The sequence below is a fragment of the Neovison vison genome, chromosome 11 (assembly GCF_020171115.1).
Source record: "Neovison vison isolate M4711 chromosome 11, ASM_NN_V1, whole genome shotgun sequence".
Classification (NCBI taxonomy): domain Eukaryota; kingdom Metazoa; phylum Chordata; class Mammalia; order Carnivora; family Mustelidae; genus Neogale; species Neogale vison.
In genome coordinates this window covers 164,865,754-164,889,634 of record NC_058101.1, presented here as the reverse complement: position 1 = coordinate 164,889,634, position 23,881 = coordinate 164,865,754, and the positions used below count along the sequence as shown (strand labels likewise).

Genomic DNA, 23,881 nt, shown 5'->3' with positions numbered 1-23,881 from the left:
TGATTTATAAAGTAACACCATAATAAAGTGATGAAAAGCCTTGGGCAGACAGGCTGTGTAAGAAATTGTAGGCTATTTACCCAGGTCAGTTTGTTTAATTATTATCATTATTATTGTTGTTGTTATTTCTGTTCCTGTCAGAATTGTCATTTCTAATAGTAGGATCCTTCATACTGTTTAAACCTAATCTTGCTTGCTACTGTAGAAAATAGGCTCGGATTTCTTCTTAAAGTCCAAACCATTCCTTTAAAGACTAACAGATGTTTGCCCTTTCCAGTCAGTGAAAGGTGACAGTTAAGTGAACTCTTACTGGTTTCTTTGCTCTTGGCTTTTCAACACCACGTTCAGTGGAGGTAGATTTGCATCCCTTTGGGTTTTTGACTAAAGCACACACCCATCCCCTTCCTGCCTCCTTGGAACTGGTTCAAGATTTGGAGAGAAGGGTTTGTTTGGGGGCGTTTCCCTGGTCTTATCTCCGTCTGAGCATATGTGAGGGTTGAATTTATTTTGACCCTTCCACTTTAAATTTGGAACCGAAGCAAGAGTTTAAAGTACGACAGGAGGAGACAGGAGGAGAGAGTCCGCTGGACTTGAAACATGAGAGATCCAGGGAGGAAGGTGCGTACTTGCATTCTGAAGCTTTCTCATAGAGGTTGGCCATCTTTATTGGCACACATAATTGTGAGCTAATAACTACTAGGAAAAGGCAAAAAATACTTAAAATTATATAAAGATATATGTGACACTTATGTTGTATGTTTATGTGTTTAATTTTATAACAGTGCCTCCAGTATTGTTTTGAAGTTGTTGACAAAAAGTAAATTCGGAATTTTTATTTGAAGGCCTTTAGGAAAAGCTTAGGAGGATGGGTATTTGCAAGGGAAAATGAATATATCATTTGCGATTGATCTCTAACAGAATGACTTAAAAAGTATAGGTATTTTACCATTTTGTCTTCTAAAATATAAAATTTAAAAAGCTATAAATGGTTATTATTAGATAAAGGTCACCCAGATTCTCCTCAGAGTTGAGAAGCAGGTCTCTCTCCATTGATTATTACTTATCTTCATCTAGAGATTTTGTGCACAGTACCTTGTGTATAAATAGTTGGCTGGACTGATTTCTTTCTTGACTGATCTTTTCCAGAGCCTGGCCCAACTAGAGAATCTGTGCAAACAGCTTTATGAGACAACAGACACAACCACTCGACTCCAGGCAGAGAAAGCCTTGGTTGAATTCACCAACAGCCCTGATTGCCTGAGCAAGTGCCAGCTACTCCTCGAAAGAGGAAGTGTACGTAAGATTTGAAAAATCCGGAAGGGTAATAGAGGTTTAGGAAAATACATTCAAAGTTTAAGGATGGATTGGGATAGCTTGTGTTCCTTAGTTCTTCTAGGTGCCTCTCTGCCTTCTTAATTTCACCTTTAAAAAGCACCATTGCTAACTGCCAGGTTGACAGTAAAAGGACACGCAGCCTCATCAGGAAAATCTCATTGAACATATATTGTGTTCTGTCATTTTTCACCTTGAATCACATTTCTGGGACTTTCTTTCTGTTTTTCACACTTAAGTACCACCTCGTATCCTTTACAAAGAAGACAGGGCGATATACACATGACCCTTCTTACTCACATAGCCCATGTCACCGTGCAAGCGCCGTAGTGGTCGCTGTGCTGCCTCCTGTGCCACAGCTGCTGCATATTGCCCTCGAGCCCTGGGGGGAACGTTCCACAAGGAAAACCACAAGAAGTCAAGAGTTTTAAAATGGAATCAGAGCCTCTCGGAGCTTGAAAATGGCAGTGCAGTGATCAGTATAATGCTGTCAACGAGACATAGTTTGATTAAATTAGTACTGGGGGCAAGATGGAGGTCTTAGGAAGGCTAAGAATCCAACCAGGGTATCCTAAAAGGGTCTGAGAGAGTCAGAGCCCCAGCTAGACCAGCAGCTAGCACTCTTACCTCAGACTGGAAGGACATGTGGAAAGAACAAAAGCAGTTAATTTGTTTTGAGGGTAAAATTCTAGATGACTTCATATTTTCATTTTCACTGACAATGTTACAGTATTTGTTCAGTTGGCTAAAAATTATCCTCTAATGGCTGAGAGAGCGAACTCTTTCCAAGCATAGGAAAGTTACAGAGCCCTGGTCAGAGTTGATACAGTGCTCTGCTCTGTTTTTGCATGTAGTATGTTGTATATTTCTTCCCAGTCCCTTAGTCTTAAGATTGACCCACTTACACTCGTATATTTTATGCTACGGGAGATGCATGACCAGCTCTTCCAGGTGACTCCCACCGGAGCCCCACGGTATCATCTCTGACCCTTTTAACTCTGGAGCCTCAGGTTGACAGTCAGTAAATAAATCAAGCTGCAGTAAAACAGGATTGGTGCAGTACTAAGAACAATTACAGTGCAATCTTCCTTTTAATCTCTGCTGACATCTTAGTAACTAAGCAGGTTTATTGGAATTATGTCTAAAAACCATTTAGATGTTGTGTAATGTATAGTTACGATTGTATGCTGTGTTCTATATTTAGAGTAGCCTCTTTGCGTTATTACTACTCTAATGAGTTGAAACCATGTTCAGGAGTGTTGAATAAAAATCACATATCAAAATCACTTTATAGATTTTTTTCTTAGGCATAAACTTTTTTATAACTGGTGCCATTATGCAGTGCCTGTGGATCCTGTCTTAAGAATTTTTAGTGTTACAGGAAATTATCCTTAACCCTTAATTAAATTGTTTTAATAGTCCTGAGTCTGTCCCTGTTATAGGACATTATCATAATAGAGCCACATGGAAGAATTTGCTCACGGCTCTTTTTTGTACATTATGATCAACTAGAATACCAGAATATTCTATTCTCCATAAGGTTAAAAATGCATAAAATCCACATGTGAGAATATGATAATGCTATTCCCTTGCATAGTACATAGATTTTCTTTCTCACAAATAATTGTTACAAATATACTTTAAAACTAGCATATGCATCGCCCAAAGCTGTATCTGATTGATAGCTGTGCTGATGTAAACATACAGTTCAGGGATTAACTCTACAGCATAATGTAATGGCTCTCTCTAATGCTGCCTTTTTTTTTTTTTTTTAAACTTTGTAATGGTACACTTTAGCAATATTTTGAGTTGAAACTTTTTGAAGCATCACTATAATGAGGATTTTTGACAGAAGATTTCTTGGTAAATGAAAGAAGAGATCCATCTTCTAAAGATCTGTTTTCTTAATATCTTTCTGAAGCAATCCTCTCCAGTATGGGCCCCCTCTAAGTGATACAGAATCTGCCCTGGATTCAGTTCGATCAGGCCATTCATGTCATACTTACCTTGTTCATAACTGAAATCAGTTCAAAGAACATATACTTTGTGTGGGACTCATTTTTCCTAGACCCTCTAAAATGTGGAGGATCGAATATGGCGGAACTGATTAATATTTCTTGAATCTCAGCATAGAACTCCAAATAAAAAACCTCATGACTGACTAACTCAATAAAACTGAATTCTGAGTCCTTTTCCCCGTCTTTCCACAGTCCTCTTACTCCCAGTTACTGGCAGCTACATGCCTTACAAAGCTTGTATCACGCACAAACAACCCTCTACCATTGGAGCAACGCATAGATATTCGTAAGTAGAGAATTAATCTGTTTTCAAGAAATTAGTTTGTTTAGTGATGAGCTAGTAATAGTTAAATTCACATTGCTTGTTTGATAATGTTCTGAAATTGGTAAGCATATAAAATATGTAGAATCCAGTCCCCCCCCCCCCAAATTTAGGGCTTTTGAAAGTGAAGAGGACCTTTTATAATTATTTCTAGATAAAGTCTTAAATCATCCCTTTTGTTGTCAGGAGGTTTCTTTCACTCAGTCTTTATGGCCATTAATAACAAAGAAAAATGTTAAAGATTTTGAATTCTGTGCAGGCGTGTTACTTAACTATCTGGGAGTGGATTAAAGGCTGCCATACTCTTGGGTCTTCATTGTGACAAGTATAATATCCTGAATTAGAAAGCCTACTAATCTTAAATTCAAAGTCCCATTTCTCAATTGCATTAAGAATTAAGGGAATACACCAGAAATAAGAATTATGAGAATTTAAGGGTCTTGGATGTTTAGTATAAAGATGTGTGCCCTTCCCTGGCAGAGCTTTCTATTACGTGGATTTTTTTGTTTTGTAGGGAACTATGTGCTCAACTACCTTGCCACTCGGCCAAAGTTGGCTACTTTTGTGACACAAGCACTTATTCAGTTATATGCCAGAATCACAAAACTGGGCTGGTTTGACTGTCAGAAGGACGACTACGTCTTCAGAAATGCAATCACAGACGTCACAAGGTTCTTACAGGTATGATGTATATATGTGATGTAGTAGGAATGTGAGAAGCAACATGTATATGCTTACATAGTGATCTACTTTTTAGAAATTACACAAAATGAAATTATTTTGTACGTTATCTTCTGTGTCTTTTTTGTCTTTAGTATTGCTTGGCTTTACATGCTTACATGTCAGCACAAACACCGTTTTTTCTAATGCCTGTATACTATTCCAATCTGAAAATACCATTGCTTAATTAAATAATGTCTTGTAGGTAGACATTTAGTTTGGTTCTGTACTTTGTTAAGTAAACACTTCAGTGAATATCCAAACATAATATACGCCTGTCAAACTTGAATTATAACAAGTGTGTTTGTAGGGTGAATTCCTACCCTTAGAATTATACAATCAAAGGGATGTGTGTATTCTTGGCTTTCAGAGATATTTCCAAATTATCCTCAAAAAAAGTTGTTTCCCTACAACAGTAGTTGTAGAAGAGTGCCTGCCTATTCTTCTGTACCTCCACCCTGGGAGCTCAGCTTTTTTATTTTTCCAATTTAGTAAATAAAAAGAATTAGTATCTCAGCATTTGAGTTAGGAATGAGACAGAACAAATTTTCATACGTTAATATACTACTAGTCTTTTTTTCTGTGAACTTCCCATTTATATCTTACTTAAAATTTTAAAAATCTGGCTCTTTGTTTTTTTTCTTTTGTTACATGTAGTCTTTTTGTGTGAATTACGTTATGCACCCATTTGTCACGTAAGTGTATTTTGCCAGTTTTTCTTTGTATAATGGATATGGTATAATGCTCATGACTATTTTTTAAATTCAAAAGGTTTCAGTCTTGATGAAATTAGATTTAGCAGTCTTTCTCTGTGGCGGTTACGTTTCATGTCCTGCAAAGCAACAGTTTTATTAAGCTGCTGCCTTCGGCTCAGGTCATGATCTCAGGGTCCTGGGATCGAGTCCCGCATCGGGGCTCTCTGCTCAGCAGGGAGCCTGCTTCCCTCTCTCTCTCTCTGCCTGCCTCTCTGTCTACTTGTGATTTCTCTCTGTCAAATAAATAAATAAAATCTTTAAAAAAAAAAAAAAAAACTACAATTCCTTGCTGCCTTATCTCGGCAGTTCCCTAGCTACACAGGGTTCTGCCATTGCGAAAGCATGGCTGCACGGCCATGGCCAGAGTCATGCTGCACACACCAACGTCTGCCTTGCCTTGTTTTTACCAGGATAGTGTTGAGTACTGCATCATTGGCGTCACAATTTTGTCTCAGCTAACCAATGAAATTAATCAAGTAAGTGCTACAGCCTTCCTCGTTGAAGTAAGTGCCATATTTTTTCTTAGTATTGGTGTTTTCTGCTATGTGTGGGATGATCTTTTTTGGCAGTTGTGTGCTTTTGCGGTAAGTGATTAATGCCCTTTGAAACAATATTTCCAGTGGATTTTCCTCTGTACGTGCAGCCTACCTCGTTCTTAATATCCTGGTCCCCGTCTGCCTCCAGAACATTTTATCCGCCCATCAGCTCTCCTTACTGGTATTAATGTTCATTGTGAGAGATGAGAGCAACATTCCTAAGTTAAAACCTTAGTAAATTACTGCTTTGCTAATAAAAGAGAATATGCATCCAAAAAGGGGATCACAAAAGTGGAACAGAATATCTGCTAAATAATTACCATGTATTTATTACCATTTAAAACTCAATTTGCATGTGCTACTATTAAAGACTTTTCTGGTCATCTTTTTAGAATGCTTAAGACATTCTGCTAAATACAATAACTTTTTGAATAGTCCTTGTCACAGGTTACTACAGAGGAAACACCAGTGGCTTTCTTTTGCTGTGGCTATTATTTTTTATTTTAGTCATTTACTTTTGTATCCAGCTAAAATTTTGTAATTATTGAATAGGCCAGTATTAATATTAGTTGTGACATCTCACCCTTCAGTCGCCAGCTGTGAATTACCTCAGCATCACTGTTGCTACTGCGCATATTTATACAGACCTTTTTATTAACCCTGAGAAATTTTAACTGTGAGGTAGTACTGTTCTAAATGCATCGGCTTCTAGTTACTTAAACTCTGGAGTCCATACTTTGTTCTCTGTCACATGTGATCCCCACCATGGTCAGTAATTATCAGAATAATAATGAAGTGACTACTATGCAGCAGGCGCTGTTCTGAGCACTTTACTGGTAGCAGCTAACTTTTATTCTCACCTTAGTCCTGGGAGGTAGGTTCCGTGGCTGTCCCATTTTCTAGATGAGGAAGCTGAAGCACATAAGGGTCAATAATTCGCCTAAGGTATCACAGTTAGCAGGCAACAATATCTGAATTTGAACCCACATCATCTTATTCCAGAGCCTTTGCTCTTAACAAGTAACTTCTTATTGAGCCGCTGTTACCTTTGTAATACAAGAGCACGCATTAACTGAGGACAGAGATTGTGGGGTTAATGTTCTCCTTATGGAAGCTTGGCCCCGCATAGTACACCAATATTGATATATTTTAAAACTTCAAAATTTTGTCTTTCTTAATGGAACAGTAGAAATGTGTGTAATCTACTTAATGTATGCAGTTATTCTCTGTGTTATCATCAGCATACCCGATTACATATGGAATATGGTCTATAAGCTGGCAATGTCATACTATCCAAGACATTTATGATAACACAGTGACACTGAAGCTAGAATTGGGGGATATTTTGAACCTCTGCAAAACTTAGTTTTCTCTTCTTTTTTTGGTTGTCAGATTTAAATCAGAAAGCATATTTCTTTTACCAGCCCTGTCTGAACTTAGAAATAAAATCAAGAGGAGGGGTACCTGGCTGGCTCAGAGGAGCATGTGACTCTTGATCTCGGGGTCATGAGTTCGAGCCCCACATTGGGTATAGAGACTACTTAAGTAAATAAAGCTTTAAAAAAAAGAAAAATCAAGGGGAGTCCATAACTTGATTGTCAGAAATCTTGCTGCATTATTCTTTAACATAACAACAGCAGATGAGCCCCCTCCTGAATGAACTGATTGGTATATAGAATAGAAGAGATTTAAGCTTACAGGAGGTGGTTGGACTAAAAATTCCCTTGGTAACCTTGAAATCCCTTTATTCTGCTTACTGAAGTGCCTGTGTGTCAAGAATAGAGGGCATACTAAAGAAGTAAAAACAGAGTTCTTAACCATAAAAACCTTTAACGTTTGGCTGAAGAGAGAGGAACAGAGGAAACAGTGAGAGACTGATGCTGCCCTTCAATTAAGTGCTCACTTCTAGAATAGAGACTATGTGTTAAAATAGGTTAGAGAAGCAGGGAGTGTCATGGGCTATTGTCAGTCATCCTAACTTCATGGCTGTCAGTTAAAGACTGCTTTGGAAATTCTGTGGTGACTTTAGCCTCGGGTGGATTGTTTACCAAGCTTTACCACTATCTGTTTCTGAGACTAAGCCACAATACAATATGCTAGAAATTATTAACAGTATCTGCGAGCAGTTGGTTAAATTTTACCTCCCTAAATGTGGAGGAAATTAAAACTGCAGTGGAGATGCTCATCCATCTTTCTGTCTTCCGTCTGTAAGCTATAGACCCATTCTGGCTAGCTGTTAGCAGCTTATTGTCCTTTGCATCCTCTCATTATTCGCGAGTTAACAGTGATTTAAACATTAAATAAAGGTATTTTGTGTGTAAGTTGGTTTTATTGGAAATCCTAGTTTACTTGATGTCTATATGAAAATTTTTTCTTTGCAATTAATTCTAAAACTTGAATTGGTTTATCTTTTTGCGTAGGCTGACACCACGCATCCTTTAACCAAGCACAGAAAAATAGCCTCTTCTTTCCGAGATTCATCATTATTTGATATCTTCACACTTTCCTGCAATTTACTAAAACAGGTGAGATTGTAGGTTGGATCCTGCTTCCCAGTCCCCTTTGAAAGGATGAGAATGAGTTGGGACCTGTTAAAGGTCAGCTCTAAGCTCACCCCTTGAGAGTTGGTGCAGCTCTAACCATTACCATCTCTCACACGACACCGGTCTCCAAGATGTGGAAGAAAGTGCCACACTGACCACTGACTCTAGAGAGGGGATTGCGCTTGCCTTATTTCAGAGCTCTTCCCTTAAGCAAAGCGCAGTAAGTGAACACGTATCCCAGGGAATCTGGTTTACCACAAAGTTTGGGATTTTGTTGTTTGCTTTTTTATACCCACATAAAATCTTCCTGCATGGAATAAAAGCATGTTAGCTTTATGGTCTTTGGATTCTTAGAGGATTCTTAGAGCTCTAAAAGCAGGTTCTGACTGCATTGTTAGCATACTGAAACAAGCTGGCTCCCCTGCCCCCTGCTGAGTTTCAGGCGGCCCATAAACAAGCAGCATCTGTAAGGAAAAGTAGATTTTGGATTTCTAACATCCATTTAGATTTCATAACCTGAAGGGGTAGACAGTTACCACATAAGGAAATTACCTGTTTTAAAATGGAAAATGGATATTCAAGTTCATTTATGAATGAATTGAACTAGGAAAGAAATGCTCACCTGTGAGTCCTACACGTTTATAACAGTCTGGATGGACCTCCCCATAGAAAGCTAGATGGGGTTAGCGTCTGGCTGTTTGTTCATTTTGGGTTGTTTGGTTTGGGGTTTTGTGTGGTTTTTTTGTTCTTAGTCTCGTTTTCCATTATGTCGTGAGTTTTAGAAGCAAGTTTAGATTCTTTGTGTTGTCCACGTTAATGATGTTCATCTTTTCCCTCAGTTACCTAGTTCTACCTCAGAATTCCCAAACAATCCTTGGGTTGGGCAAGCCACCTGGCAACAGCTATTATACCCCCTGAAGGGGGAAAGCTTTTGAGAAAACTGAGGATTGACTCTTCCTGGCTGATACCATCAAAACCAATTAGCCACCTAGTCACTGAGGTGTCCAGCCCCATCTAGATATAATCAGGATCTCACAGCAAATGGAGTAACCACCCATCCCATATGGCTTCAGAATCCCCTATGTCTACAACATGTAAAACATACGTGTCAAAAGGGGGATTTCTTTAAATACCAGTTTCGTGTTTTTATAGTAAATAAGCAGCTAGGATTTTCACAATGACATTAAGGTGACAGAAGTGCATCCCCTTTTGCAGGGGAAACATCACTTCATTGAGTTGAGATACTGCCCTCCTTTTCTGGCTTAACAGCCTTCTCAGAAGTCTGGCAGCAAACTTGGAAGAGAGGAGTGATTGTTTGGGGCTCATTATGTGGTCATTTTTACAGGCTTCAGGAAAGAATCTAAACTTGAATGATGAAAGTCAGCATGGCTTACTCATGCAACTGCTCAAACTCACTCATAACTGCCTAAACTTTGATTTCATCGGCACTTCTACTGATGAGTCCTCAGATGACCTGTGCACAGTACAGATTCCCACCAGCTGGAGATCAGGTAGGAGTACTGCACCAGCGGGAACAGACTGCTGCTCAGCCCCACATCATGTCTGCCGGATGGTCTGAGGAACCCCTGGAGATCCCTTGCTTGCTTTTAGAGAAAACTTAGAAAGTCAGCGTCTATCTTGATACAGTGAGGAAGAGGGTGTTGACGGAACCTTACTTGGGTTTCCTAGCTTGGGGAGGACTTTTTTAATTACTGGGTTACTAACAGATGTGAGTTTGACCTCCTCACATTGATCACCTTGGGATTCCTTACTCATTTGAGGTCATTTCTAGGTTTAAACATGAAACCAAAGAAAAGAACGTGTGCTTATGCTTGTTTTTACGTTTTTCAGAATCAAACTTCTTGCTTTGAACATAGCCCTGATTGTCTTAAGTTCTCTGAGGGTCATAGGAATGAATCTGTTCTTTAGAGGAGCTAAAACCTAGTGCTTTAAAAAACAAAACAAAACAAAAACAAACAAACAAACAAAAAACAGGAAAAAAACCAAAGCCCTTCTTAGCTTATCCCTTGAAAGGAACCCTGTGAGAGGAGGTGCCCCCCAGTACCTAGTGCTGTAAGTGTGTCATTAGCAACAAGCGACGTACTCAGTAACGGTTCCTTTGTCTTTTTTCAGCGTTCTTAGATTCTTCAACTCTGCAGCTGTTTTTTGACCTGTATCATTCCATCCCTCCTTCATTTTCACCTCTGGTGAGTCAGGACCACAGTTTCTAAAGCCCCACCTACATCCAAAAAGTAGCAATGGTGAATGAGCCTTACGCTCATTCATTCTGTCATACAAAATCATCCAAGTGAAGCATACAAATGCTAGGGTTAGTTATTTAGCCTTTTGTGGTAAAGCTTGTAGCCTAAAGGTTCTCGTAGTGAAGTTTTAATTTAATTCTCTTTAAATTATTCCTGTCTGGTGACAAATTGCTGCAAATGCCAAGCTCTTCTGTCTCATCTTGAATCTGACTTTATACTGTACCTTAAACAGCCACAAGCTAGAGTGTGTGTGTTGGGGGGGGGGATTCAGCTTGTATTGTCTAACTGAAGATTATCCTGCCCAAGAAAATTTTTGAAAGTCCTTCAGGCACATGTTACATAAGTGATAAATGGAAGCTGTGAAGAGAAGGCAAATTTGTATACCATCCTGGATAACATTACAGAGCTCTTGGAAATGATGCATTTTTCTCCTTTAAAACAGTAATTAGGGCACCTGGGTGGCTCAGTGGGTTAAGCCACTGCCTTCGGCTCAGGTCATGATCTTAGGGTCCTGGGATTGAGTCCCGCATCGGGCTCTCCGCTCAGCAGGGATCCTGCTTCCTCCTCTCTCTCTCTCTCTCTCTGCATGCCTCTCTGCCTACTTGTGATCTCTCTGTCAAATAAATAAATAAAATCTTTTAAAAAAAAAAAAGGGCAGTAATTAACCTCGTCAAATTTCAAAATTCACCCAGGTCCTGAAAGACATTGGCTTAGTATTTCAGATTATTTCATGTAAATTGCTAACGTACAAAACACACAGATAAGACAGTAAAGTAATGGGTGTTTTACGCAGTGTTTCTACAGTAGGCTGTTTTCCTGGTTATTACGGTACTTTTCCACATGTAGACCTTAGCTTTAGTAGAAATGTGAATTCAGTGTTGTTTGTATCTTTAAGTTTACTTCAGGAAAAGGTAGCTCACTGGAGAGGTAGTTCATGAAAAGACTATTAGTAAAGATGTGGGCAACACTAAGGGAATCTAGCAAGGGCTGGTGAGGTGAGGTATACCCTTTAGGGTGTGCAGTAGTGGGGACCCCCAGGTGGCAAGGGGTAGGAAACCCTGGAAAGAACTGAAGCTGTGGCCTAGGGGAGGGCTGGGCGCAGAGGGAGGGACACTGCCATTCATGGCCTAGCCAGAGGTCCACAGGGGGTACCTCTTTTCTTCCTGCCCTTAATCTCTTGCTAGTACTTTCCAGTGGTTGAAGCCTACTGGAGGCAGGAGGGAGGGGGAGCTGTGGCTCTAAATGGACAGAAGAAGTCAGTCTCCCAGGGAACAGAGCAGTGTGGAGAAGGATAGAAGACAGATCTGGAGGGGCAGACAGTATAAATACCTAGCACAGTGGGGAAAGGGGAAAGGTTTTCAGGGTAAAGCCTGTTCTTTTCAGGACACAGATCTAGCTTGGTTATTTCATTATGGCAAAGCCTGATTAGCCAAAAGTCTTAGTGAAGCAGAGAAAACGACACCTAAAGCTTTCTTAACCTACAAATTATATGGTATTTCCAAGCCTTAAATACATATCTTTAAAGAATCAAAGAAGCCATTGGGTGGTGAAAGAATAATACCTAAGTGAATTTCCAGACTGAATTTAACTAGTTGTTTTGGTAACTTGGATCTAATGATCTTTTTTTTCTTTTAATAAAGCTGTTTCCAGTATCCTCAGCTGTACTCTTCTTGATCTTTCTATATCATGGTAATAGTAGGGAGGTTGAAAGAACAGTTAATAGCATATGTAAGGAAGAATATTCTAGGAGGGGAAGGAGGGAAAAGATAATATGGAGTAGCCGTATCATCTTTTTAATCAGTTGTGTTTGGTTGTGCCTGTTTTTAGGTACTATCCTGCTTAGTACAGATTGCCTCAGTCAGAAGATCCCTTTTTAACAATGCAGAGAGGGCCAAGTTTCTCTCACATCTTGTTGATGGTGTTAAGCGAATACTGGAAAACCCACAGGTAAGATTTTTGAGAATTTACTATTTGAATACATATTTAAATACATGTTGTGTGTGGATGTGTGTAATTAGTATATGACTCTCTGTTAAATCCAAAGGAACTACCATCTAGAAGCCACACTTAGCAGAAACCTAGAGAACACTTCAGTGTGTCATTCTCAGAAGGTTTAAATGAGTCTGTATCTGTCGGCAGATTTTTTTCTTTTAAGATTTTATTTATTTATCAGAGAGAGAGTACAAACAGGGGGAGCGGCGGGCAGAGGGAGAAGCAGGCTCCCTGCTGAGCACAGAGCCCAATGCAGGACTTGATCCCAGGACCCTGGCATCATGACCTGAGCCGCTTAACTGACGGAGCCACCCAGGTGTCCTGTAGGCAGATTCTTGAAAATGTTTACCCAAATGAGGAATTTGTATCCTCTAGCTTCAGGAATGCAGGAGTTAGGGGAAAGGACCACTTGGACACAGGAAAATAAGACAGCTGGTCATTTTTCCCCCAAGAAATTAAGAATCTAGAGTTTGGTTTTTGTTTCTGTTTCCATTTTTTTTTTTTTTTTTTAAATATACATTATTTACCCAAGTGTGTAGGTCTGCTTTTAGGTGGGAAGGGAGATACTGCCCATCTGGTATTCATTGCGTAACTCAATTGCCCTTTTTGTGTTTTTCATTTCCAGAGATTCAGCCAACACCTACTTTTTTTTAAAGTGCCACTTCTCTACACTAGAAAATACCATACAAGCATTTTGTTTTTAAATATACTCAGTTCTGTCCCTCTTTTTAATAATTCTTTTTTTTTTTAACCGAAGTATAGTTGACTGAGAATGTACATCAGTTTCAGATGTACAACATAGTGAAACAACTCTGTACATTGTGTTATGCCCACCGCAAGTGTGGCTACCATTTGTCACCACACAATGCTATTATAGTACCATTGACTATATTCCCTGTGCTGTACCTTTTCTCCCCATGACTTCTTCACTGCATAACTGAAAGCCTGTGGCTCCCACTCACCTTCATCTGTTTTTGGCCATCCTGTCCATTGCCTCCCCTCTGGCTACCCTCAGTTTGTTCTCTCTATTTATGAGTCTGTCTGCTTTTTTTGTTTATTTGTTCATTTGTTTTATTTTTTCAGAGTCTATATATAAGTGAAATCCTCTGGTATTTGTCTTTCATTTGACTCCTTTAGTTCACTTTTACTCACATAGTACCCTCTAGGTCCATCTACATTGTCGCAAATGGCGAGATGTGAGTCTTTTTTATGGTTGAGCAATGTAATACATTGTATGTATATGTCTGTGTATGTGTATATATATGTGTGTGTGTGTGTGTGTATGGTACATATATATAGACCACTTCTTTATCCATTCATCTATCAGTGTACACTTAGGTTGCTTCCATATCTTGGTTATTGTAAATAATGCCGCATACACATAGGGTTGCATATATCTTTTCAGATTAGTGTTTTTGTTTTCCTTGAGTAGTTACCCAGTAGTGTAATTACTGGATCACACAGTATTTTTATTTTTAATTTTTTGAGGAACCTCCATACTGTTTTCCACAGAGGCTCTATCAGTTCATATTCCCACCAGCAGTGCATGAGAGTTCATTTTTCTCCACATCCTTACCAACGCTTGTTCTTTCTTGTCTTTTGAAGTCAAGTTTGTAGGGTTTGGGGGGGGGGTTGGTCTTTTGTTTTTGTTTTGTTCTGTTCTTTTAAGGAAGCTGTACACCCAGTGTGGGGTTCGAACTCACAACCCTGGGATCAAGGGTATATGCTCTTAAAAAAAAAAAAAGAGTAACGTGCTCTAATGACTCAGCCAGCCAGGTTCCCGAGGACTTCTTGTCTTTTTCTGACAAGTGTAAGGTGATATATCTCATTGTGGTTTGATGATGAGTGATGTTGAGCATGTTTTCATGTGTCTGTTGGCTATCTGTAGGTCTTCTTCAGAAAAATGTCTCTTCAGATCCTCTGCCCGTTTTTTAACCAGATTGTTTTTTGGTGTTGAGTTGTTTATATATTTTGGATCCTAACCCCTTATAAGATATATCATATACAGGTATCTTCTCCCATTCAGTAGGTTGTCTTTTCATTTTGCTGATGGTTTCCTTCACTGTGCAGAAGCTTTTTATTTTGGTGTAGTCCCAGTAGTTTATTTTTGCCTTTGTTTGCCTTGCCTGAGGAGACATATTCAGAGAAGTGTTGCTGGGACAATGTCCAGGAGATGACTGCCTACATTTTCTTCAAGGAGTTTTATGGTTTCAGTCTCACATTTAGGTCTTTAACTCATTTTGAGTTTATTTTTGTGTATTTGTAAGAACGTGGTCCAGTTTTGGTTTTTTTGCATGTTTCTGTCCAGTTTTCTTAGCACCATTTATTAAATACTATTAAAAATGCATTTATTCATCCAACAAATACATAGAGCACCTACTATGTACTATGGATGTGGTGGTGAACAAAATAAAGTATGCTTATCGAGGAATACCTACATAAGAAAACAATAAGTATACCTATATAAGTGTAATATGCAAATAAATCCAAGTTTTACACATAAGTATAAAGTAAAATATATAAAAATACTAATCTAGGAATTAAATTGTTACAGCAGTGATGATATAATGTAAATAAATTAAACATTTTTATGACTTTGTCACAGAAGTATAGTCTTATTTAATGATAAATTTGACAGAGGTAAAAATGAAAATTTCATGATCTTTGATCAGTGGGAAGCAAACAGACCAGAAATATCTTCGATCCCCTTTTCTGTTGCTAATTAACTTTACAGCTTTAAGCAAGTAATGTGATCCTTCTGAGCCTCCATTTCAGACTTTCAGTTGAGGCTAATAATTTCATCCCACAGGATAATTGTTTTGAACAAATGAGATAGTAGATGTGACCATCTCTTTTAAAAGTGACTTTCTAAAAAATTGTTTTTGAACATTCTATGGATGTGTCATTAGAAGTAAGGACCTGTAGCTGAGAAGTTAGATTCTCCCTCCCCCTTGTGCCATCCCCATTGTCATTCTGAAAGTATGCATTTACATTTTATTTTCCTCCTGTGCTGTCACCAGAGCTTATCAGACCCAAACAATTACCATGAGTTTTGCAGACTACTGGCCCGATTGAAGAGTAACTATCAACTGGGAGAATTAGTAAAGGTGGAAAACTACCCTGAGGTCATCCGATTGATAGCTAACTTCACAGTGACCAGCCTACAGGTTTGTCTTCTCTTGTATCTCTCCTGCACAGTGAAACCTCTTCTCTTGCTCATTGGTTTTGAACTTAAAAGAATACGGGCATACCTCATTTTACTGCACTTCATGGATCCTGTGTTCTTTACAAGTTGAATGTTTGTGGCAACCCTGCATTAAGCAAGTATGTTGGTGCCATTTTTCCAATAGCACTTGCTCGCTTCATGTCTGTGTTGCATTTTGGCAATTCTCACGATATTTCAGGCCTTCTCATATTTAATATGGTGATCTGTGGTCAGTGATTACAACTCCCTGAAAGCTCAGGCAATGGTTAGCATTTTTAGCACCAAAATATTTTTTACTTAAGATATGTACTTTGTGTTTTAGACATAATGCTATTGTACACTTACTGGACAATAGTGTAGTATGAAACAAAACTTTCTTATGTGCACTGGGAAACCAAAACACTCATTTGACTCACTTTATTGCAGTGGTCTGGAATCAGACCCCTAGTAGTATCTCCAAGGTATGCCTGTATTCCCTCCCCCACCCCCGCCTGAATATAATATAGGGCAACCCTGCAGAGTAGTTATTGCAGCCTGATTGTTTGCCTTAAAGAAGTGCAAGGAGTTTGGTTAGAGGAACATGTGGGAATTGCAAGGATAATATTTAGCTTATCCCTCTGAAAAAACAAGATTGGAACATAGTGAGACAAAAGAGTCAAGAGAGAGCTAGTGACCTCTCTTAGTCACGTAATATAGGACAGTGGTTCTCGAATTTTATGGCTTGCATCAAAATCATCTGGGAAATTTGATGAAAAATACAGGTTGCTTGTGTTTTACCCCCATAATTTCTGCTTCACTAGATCCAGAGTGGAGCCTTGGTGTCTCTGTGTCAAACAGGTTCTCCAGGTGATTCTCAGGGATACTAATGTTTGAGAACCACTTACACAAGGCTTTCCTTGTGGGAAGGCTTACACAACCAGTGTAGAGCAGCTCTTTTTATTAGATGCTTAATCTCCAAAATAATAATAAGCACATTAGATGAGTTGTCACGCACAGAACAAAGCCCATAAACATTTATCCCTTTCTTTTTTTTTAAGCCTTTATCCTTTATGTCAAATGGCATGGGACTAATGTGTATAAAAAATGAGAAATATGCCTCCTGCTCTTTTGGTTTTCCTTAGCACTGGGAATTTGCCCCAAATAGTGTGCACTATCTCCTGAGCCTTTGGCAACGGCTGGCAGCCTCTGTGCCATACGTGAAAGCCACAGAGCCCCACATGCTGGAAACTTATACTCCTGAGGTCACCAAAGCCTATATCACATCCCGTTTGGAATCTGTGCACATCATCCTGAGGTAAGGAAACTGGGACAGCCGCCTGGTGTCAGACTTGCCAGAGGTCAGACACCCAGTTGGCGAAAGCGCACTTGACATGGGCCTCCTTGGAGCTGATGCCGTTAATGGCCGTTTCCTCATGTCAGCCGAATAGCAGGTGGAGCATAAAATCTGAGAGAACAGGCTTTCTCTGCAATATCCTCATTCATGTCCCCATTTTTCTGCCCTCCTTGGCAATCTCTTTGAATACAAGGTATATCATCAGTATTCTCTTTGTCCTTGCTGATGATTTCTTTTCAACATGACAGGAACATTTATAAGCTATAGATGATAAGAATTATGTGTAAGTTATAGGTGCTTTAGTTTCCTGAAGAAAGAAGTAGATAACTAAGACGACACAATCCAGAGCTTACCAGAAGAGGTAGAATCCTACGCAGCTAATTGCCGATTGCGTTACAGGAATGCATGGTTTCTGTCTACCTTGACTTAACTGGACCAGAAATCTATAGCTAAAGAAATGTTAGACCCTTTCAGAAATGACTTATAAAAAGTGAAGTTATTCTCGAGGGACCTTTCTTGTATGTGTGTATATCTGTATTTATATCTGTATTTTTTGTTGTTATTTTTCAGGGGAATTGGACTCTGAAGTTCTGGGTTTTGTTTTGTGTTTTTTTAAATCAGATCTTAATTGGCTCAGAGTCCAGTGCATTAAATTGTCATAAGAGTTATAGGCTCAATTGTTAATGAATTGAATCCTTTCAAAATGCAAGTATTTGTGAAGTCCACTGGAAAGCATTGTTCTATCAGCCATGTAGTTTCTGTTCCTGAGGATTCAGCTGGTTTCAGTGAGGCGTTGTTGAGGAGTGGTTACAGGTGTGGGCTCTGGGCTGGAATAGCCAGTTAATAGCTGTGTGCTCTCGGGCAGGTTATTAAAAGGATTAAATTACTATGTCTTGGCCCTGTGTGTGGACCATAGTATACACACAGCTGTGACCTCTAGTTGTGATGGTCATGGTGGTGCAGCTGCTGGGTTGTCATACTGTGATGTAGCAACAGAAGAAGAGCTTGGAGTACAATGTGATTTTTAAGTCTAGCAACCGATACGTAAGGTAGGACCTGGTGTAGATTCACAGTGCCTCCTCTGTGAGTCTAAAATCCAAGAAGTGAAAACTAAATTTTCTTATAGGTTGGAAACAGAACTTATTTGGTGGCAAAATTTGACATGTGCTAATATGAGACCATTTAGAGCCTTTTTGAAAACTTCTGCTTTGTATGACTCTTCCTGATGGTTAAACATTTTGCTACAGGAAAACTGTAGTTGCTACCCTGGAGAGTCCATTGAGGGTTCATAGCACATGCTAGAAGCATCATATTGCCTCTCTAAAATCTGAAGAGCTCTGAATTCCAAAACATATCTGGCCACAATGGCCCCACACAGGGACAGGATATGTGTAGTCCCAAAGGTACTTAGAGCCAAGAACAAGCAAGAGAGAAGAACCAAGAGCTCCTAGAGTACGAAGCAAAGGACTGAAGGGATTGAGGCAGATGTTAAGGGAGCAGGAGTTCAGATCAAAAGCTAGACACCAACTCACAGAGTGTATCTAAAGAAGATGACTTTAGTATGACCACCATCTTCCCACTTTTTATATTATACGTTTCTTGGTAAAATGTAGTGTTGCTAAACAGTAGCTAAATGCAGAAGAACGAGAGGTGTCGTAGTGGGGAAATCAATGGTATCTTTTAAGAGAGCCGCCTTCCTTTTCCCTTGGGAGCAGGGATGGCCTGGAAGACCCTCTGGAGGATACCGGCCTGGTGCAGCAGCAGCTGGACCAGCTGTCCACCATCGGGCGTTGTGAGTATGAGAAGACATGTGCACTCCTCGTGCAGTTGTTTGACCAGTCCGCCCAGTCCTATCAGGAACTGCTGCAGAGTGCTAGTGCCAGCCCGATGGATATCGCGGTGCAGGAAGGTGAGTGGACAGTGCTGCGGCCTGAAAAGTGGTGCTGTCTATCCTTCTTCACTCACTGCCACCTCTCTTTCCTTCCTGCCCCCCAAAAGGACTCTTCAATCATCCATCTTCTCCATCTACACAAAAGAATACTATGAATAAATGCCACAGGGCTAAGGGAGAGTAACTGAAATCGTGTCTAGGTGGATGTGTTTTTACTGGACTCTGGGGCTCCTGGATGGCTCAGTCGGTTAAGCATCTGCCTTCAGCTCAGGTCATGACCCAGAGTCCTGGGATCCAGCCCTGTGTCAGGCTTGCTGCTCAGCGGGAAGCCTGCTTCTCCCTCTCTCTCTGCCTGCTACTCCCCTGCTTGTGTTCTCTCTCTCTCTCTCTCTCTCTCTCTCAAATAAATAACATTTTAAAAAGAAAAAAAAAGTACTGGACTCTACTGAATCTACTGAATTTCCCCTTGGCCTCACCCTTGCCAGAGCAGGGTGGTAGCTATGCTCAGTAAGAAAAGTTAGACACTATTGCTTTACCATACTGTTCTTAAGATTACAGAAGCTCCCAGTAAGAAACACACCTCACTATGAGGAGATTTCGTCAATGAAATGACCGCTGGAATCTAGACACTAACAGATCTTCCTGTTGCAGGACGGCTGACGTGGCTGGTTTACATCATTGGCGCAGTGATCGGGGGCCGGGTTTCCTTTGCCAGCACTGACGAGCAAGATGCTATGGATGGCGAGCTCGTCTGTCGGTAGGTGCTCTCACAGAGTCTCTCCATTTCACAGCTTTGACCGAGACCCCTCCTTTTGGGTCCTAACATCACAGGAACTTGACATGCTTCTATTAATGCTTTCCTCCCTCTATATTGATAGAATATAATCTCATGAAGCTGGTGCCCAGAAAATGAAGGACTGTTACAGCTCCAGCTTCAGACATTTTATAAATACAGCAAAAATTCTACCCACAGTCTTTACTGAAAAAACATTTACAGTAATTCAGCAAGGAAATGATGGATACAGAATTAGGAAAACCAGAATAGGGAGTAGCTTTTAGTTTTAAGGACAATATCTTAGAGTTAATGAAATGTGGACTGCTTTTTCCATAGCAGGGTAAGACTAAGAGGAAAATATGGTTCAGATATCCCCAAATACGGAATTACAGAGTTTCTACAGCCTTTCAAATCTCTTGACATACACTTTTCCACCTAGAAGTTTTGAAGTTATTTTGTGTCTATGTAATTCTCATCCATCTTCCTAAAAACCTATAAATGAACATTTAATGATTTCTAAGGATTCACCTAACAGAAATAAAAAGGCAGGATTTGGGGGTGCCTGGGTGCTCAGTTGGTTGGGTATCATACGCCTTCAGCTCAGTCATAATCTTGTGGTTCTGGGATCGAGCCCTGGGTTGGGCTCCCTGCTCAGTAGGGAGTCTGCTTATCCCTCTCCCTCTGCCCTTCCCCCCATTTTGTGCTCTTTCTCTCAAATAAATAGAATCTTTAAAAGAATAAAAAGGCAGGATTTTTTAATACTCTGCCACAGAGGTTCTCTAACCTTTTCATCAGGACTATTCACCTTCTTAAAAAGGTATTTAGAAGTATTTTAAAAATTACTTTTTAAAAAAGTATTGAGAATCTCAAAGAGTTTCTGTTTATAAAATATAGCTATTGATAGTTTTTGTATTAAAAAGTAAAACTGGGGCACCTGGCTGGATCATGCGACTCTTGATCTCAGGGTTGAGTTTGAGCCCCACGTTGGGTGGAGAGATGACTTAAAAATAAGCCCCATTACATGTCAGCATAAGTAATGTCTTTTAAAATATTTTTCAAGGGGCGCCTGGGTGGCTCAGTGGGTTAAAGCCTCTGCCTTCAGCTCAAGTCATGATCCCAGGGTTCTGGGATCGAGCCCTGCGTCAGGCTCTCTGCTCCGCGGGGAGCCTGCTTCCTCCTCTCTCTCTCTCTGCCTGCCTCTCTGCCTACTTGTGATTTCTCTCTCTCTGTCAAATAAATAAAATCTTTAAAAAAAATATTTTTTTTTCCCAAAAAAATTAATGAGGAAAGTGACTTTGTTTTAATGTCCGGCTCAGAAGTCAGCTGGATTCTCTTACCTGTATCTGCATCCAGTCTGTCATGGTGCCACACGGCCAGTAGCCCCTGGAGAGCACGCTGCATCCTCCTGTCAGAATGCAGGTAGAAGGATAGATCGTGTTTCAGAATTGTGTGTGAACAGACTGCAGCCCTGGGGAACTGCCACCCTGAAGGGTTCTGAACTTTCCAATGCTCTCCTTAGAGATAAACACATTTTAACATGATGGCTTAGAATAGATTGGTTCCTAGACATTTCAGTCCATAATTCTTATTCTGAAAAAATCCCCATTTTTCTCTTATCAGATGATGCCCATCTGCCCTTAGGTGCCTTAATCCTGACAAAATCTCCATGGCATGTCACAGATGGCATTTTTTGAAGAGTTCAGCAAAGATTTGATAAGGATGAAAGCTAATAAGCTATCTGATTCGGCAGCCTGGTGTGATACTGCATGTGTATCATAATATAAGTTGAGTTTAGAGAGTGTCTTGTATACTGGTTCTCATACTGAGTGTTACAGCATCATGCCTGAGTCTTATTCACTCATTATATGTCAAGAATAGTTTACCTGTTCTCACATCATCAGAACGACAAGTGACTTAACTTGTAGTAACATTCTTATTCATCCAGTATTCACACACTTGCATCCCAGTATTCTTTCTTTTTGGGGGGAAAGGTGTGGGAGGGGGTAAAGGGATGAAGTCATGGGTAGCATATCTGTTCTTGGTCTCTGGAACTTTTACCTGCCTGTGGACATTGCCCTTCATGTGTCCATTCCCTTCATGGCTCTGTGGGAAAAAAAGATTGAGAACCACGAGCTTAGTCCAGTCTCCGTCATTTTATAGATGAGGAACTGGGACTCAGAAATAAACTGCTTTACTTATGGTCTCACAAAGTTTCAAGGAAGGTCATAACCCCAGTGCCAGTGTTTTGTTTTGTTTTCCCACTATGTTTAAGCCAACTATTAGTTCCGTCTCAGTCTTTAGTCTTTTTGGGCTGGAACTTTTAAACAGCCAACCAGTCACTCATATTCATTCTTCTGCTGTGGTTCCTGTGGGGCAGAAATGGGGAATTCTGCTGAGAGAACAGAGCCTGCAGAGAATGCCTTTCAGATAGGATGGGTAAGGAGAGGAGACACAGGCCTATTTGAGGATAGGTTGGATTTTCTAGAGTGATCAGGATATCCTGCTGTTGAGAGAATCATTGCTCTTCTTCCTCTAGGGTGCTCCAGCTGATGAACCTAACAGATTCTCGCCTGGCTCAAGCGGGTAATGAGAAGCTAGAATTGGCCATGCTGAGCTTTTTTGAACAGTTTCGTAAGATCTACATTGGGGACCAGGTGCAAAAATCCTCTAAGGTAACAGGCGCTCAGTTGGCTCCACTTGGTTCTCACTTATGCTTGCAGAATTGCTGAGAAACATGTGATAGCAGTTCAGACACAGATTATAGTGTCAGGATGGTCCAGATGTCTCTTCTTAATCTGTAGAATTTTGAGAGGTTCGTCCAAAAATTGGGTCCATTTCTCTAGTGTTCCATGCACTTAACAGATGGCTGGTCAAAACATCTGGTGGTCTCAGTGTTGGCATTTCTCAGTCTCTGTACATGAATTGATGTTCAGAACAGCAGAAGGTTTTGACAGTCTTTGTCATCTTGGGGTGAAGGGTACTGGTAAGATAGCTCAGCATCTCTCTAGTATCAAGTAATACTTAGAAACTAGTTTACCCCTTCAACAGAGACTTGCTCTACACCTTTGTCCATTTTCTTCCCACATCTTACCCCTGAATAAGGACAAAAACAATGTTGGAATGTGACTTTTCTAATCCATATTTTCTGATTACTTTCTCTTCCCTTAACACAACACCAGCTGTACCGCCGACTCTCAGAAGTTCTGTGCTTGAATGATGAGACCATGGTCCTGAGCGTCTTCATAGGAAAAATGTAAGTGTTTGGCTTGCCATCAGCAAGAGTCCCTTGCAATCCTGTTGCAACTGTAAAATGTGATCTTGGCATTATGCTGCCAGTGCCTTGGTATTCTAGCATTGATCGTTTGCGTCAGAAAATTGTGCATTTGAGTGTGTGACAAGCTGTGCTTAGAGATATGGCCCGGCCCCAGAGCATTCCAGGCTTGTACAGGCAAGGATTTAATTTTGTTCATGTGGAATCTCATCTCTAGCTTCTGGAATCACCGGTGAAACCCTGTCATGGCATTAGCAAAATGGACCTCCCTCCCGCCCATGATTGGTGCTCAGCCTCTCACCCAATCAACCCAAGGATGCCCAGAGTGGGCATTCACTTTCTGGTGCTGATTTCCACTAGATGCCCCCCTCCCAAGGAGGAGAGCCTCACTTTAAAACAGGCTTTTCCTATCACAAAGCATCACACCCTTTGAGAGTCTTGAATCTGCAAAATGGAGTGCTATTTGAATTGTCTTCAAAGTTGGAACTCCTAATTGGCCCTTTTGTGTTTGTTTTGTTTTTGTTTTTGTTTTTTTAAGTTATATCCCTTTGTTCACATTTTCCCCTTTTTAGGAGCTCAGTATCTCAAAGCACACACTAGGAGCCAAATATTTTACCCAGGGCTGTGTGCAAAGTGACATTTTGCCCCTTCCAGCCATCCCAATCCTAAACACTCATATCCATGAGCTGGTTAATAATTTAAGATGCACAAAACAAAGGGGGTCTAAAGGACTCTGCCAGCCAAGAACCCGGAAGCAAGGGCTACTAGAATTCTGCAGCTGACAGTGGATGGTGCAGGTGCAGAATTGCATACGTCTGCATGTTATCACTGCCGCAGAAATCTCTTACCCTTGCTGCAGAAATCAGCCCTGGAGTGCCCCAGAATTCCAAGGGCCTGGGTATGGGCCAGTGTAGCTTTGGAACCAAG

General features: G+C 40.3%; 1 protein-coding gene across 2 annotated transcripts in view; it reads left to right on the top strand.

Moving 5' to 3' along the window:
* Nucleotides 1-347: 347 nt before the first annotated feature.
* Nucleotides 348-23,881, top strand: part of XPO7 (exportin 7) — a 39,691-nt gene continuing 16,157 nt past the window's right edge. Inside the window, exons 1-15 of one of the 2 annotated variants that reach the window (XM_044225205.1) lie at nt 348-618; nt 1,147-1,293; nt 3,543-3,636; nt 4,187-4,353; nt 5,558-5,650; nt 8,104-8,208; nt 9,572-9,737; nt 10,360-10,433; nt 12,315-12,434; nt 15,500-15,646; nt 16,806-16,978; nt 18,733-18,926; nt 19,560-19,665; nt 22,220-22,355; nt 22,863-22,936. In XM_044225205.1, the coding sequence (XP_044081140.1) occupies nt 598-618; nt 1,147-1,293; nt 3,543-3,636; nt 4,187-4,353; nt 5,558-5,650; nt 8,104-8,208; nt 9,572-9,737; nt 10,360-10,433; nt 12,315-12,434; nt 15,500-15,646; nt 16,806-16,978; nt 18,733-18,926; nt 19,560-19,665; nt 22,220-22,355; nt 22,863-22,936 (1,817 nt within the window). In that variant the 5' untranslated portion in view covers nt 348-597. The remainder of the gene's footprint in view (nt 619-1,146; nt 1,294-3,542; nt 3,637-4,186; nt 4,354-5,557; nt 5,651-8,103; nt 8,209-9,571; nt 9,738-10,359; nt 10,434-12,314; nt 12,435-15,499; nt 15,647-16,805; nt 16,979-18,732; nt 18,927-19,559; nt 19,666-22,219; nt 22,356-22,862; nt 22,937-23,881) is intronic. The other variant, XM_044225206.1, reaches the window with a different exon arrangement.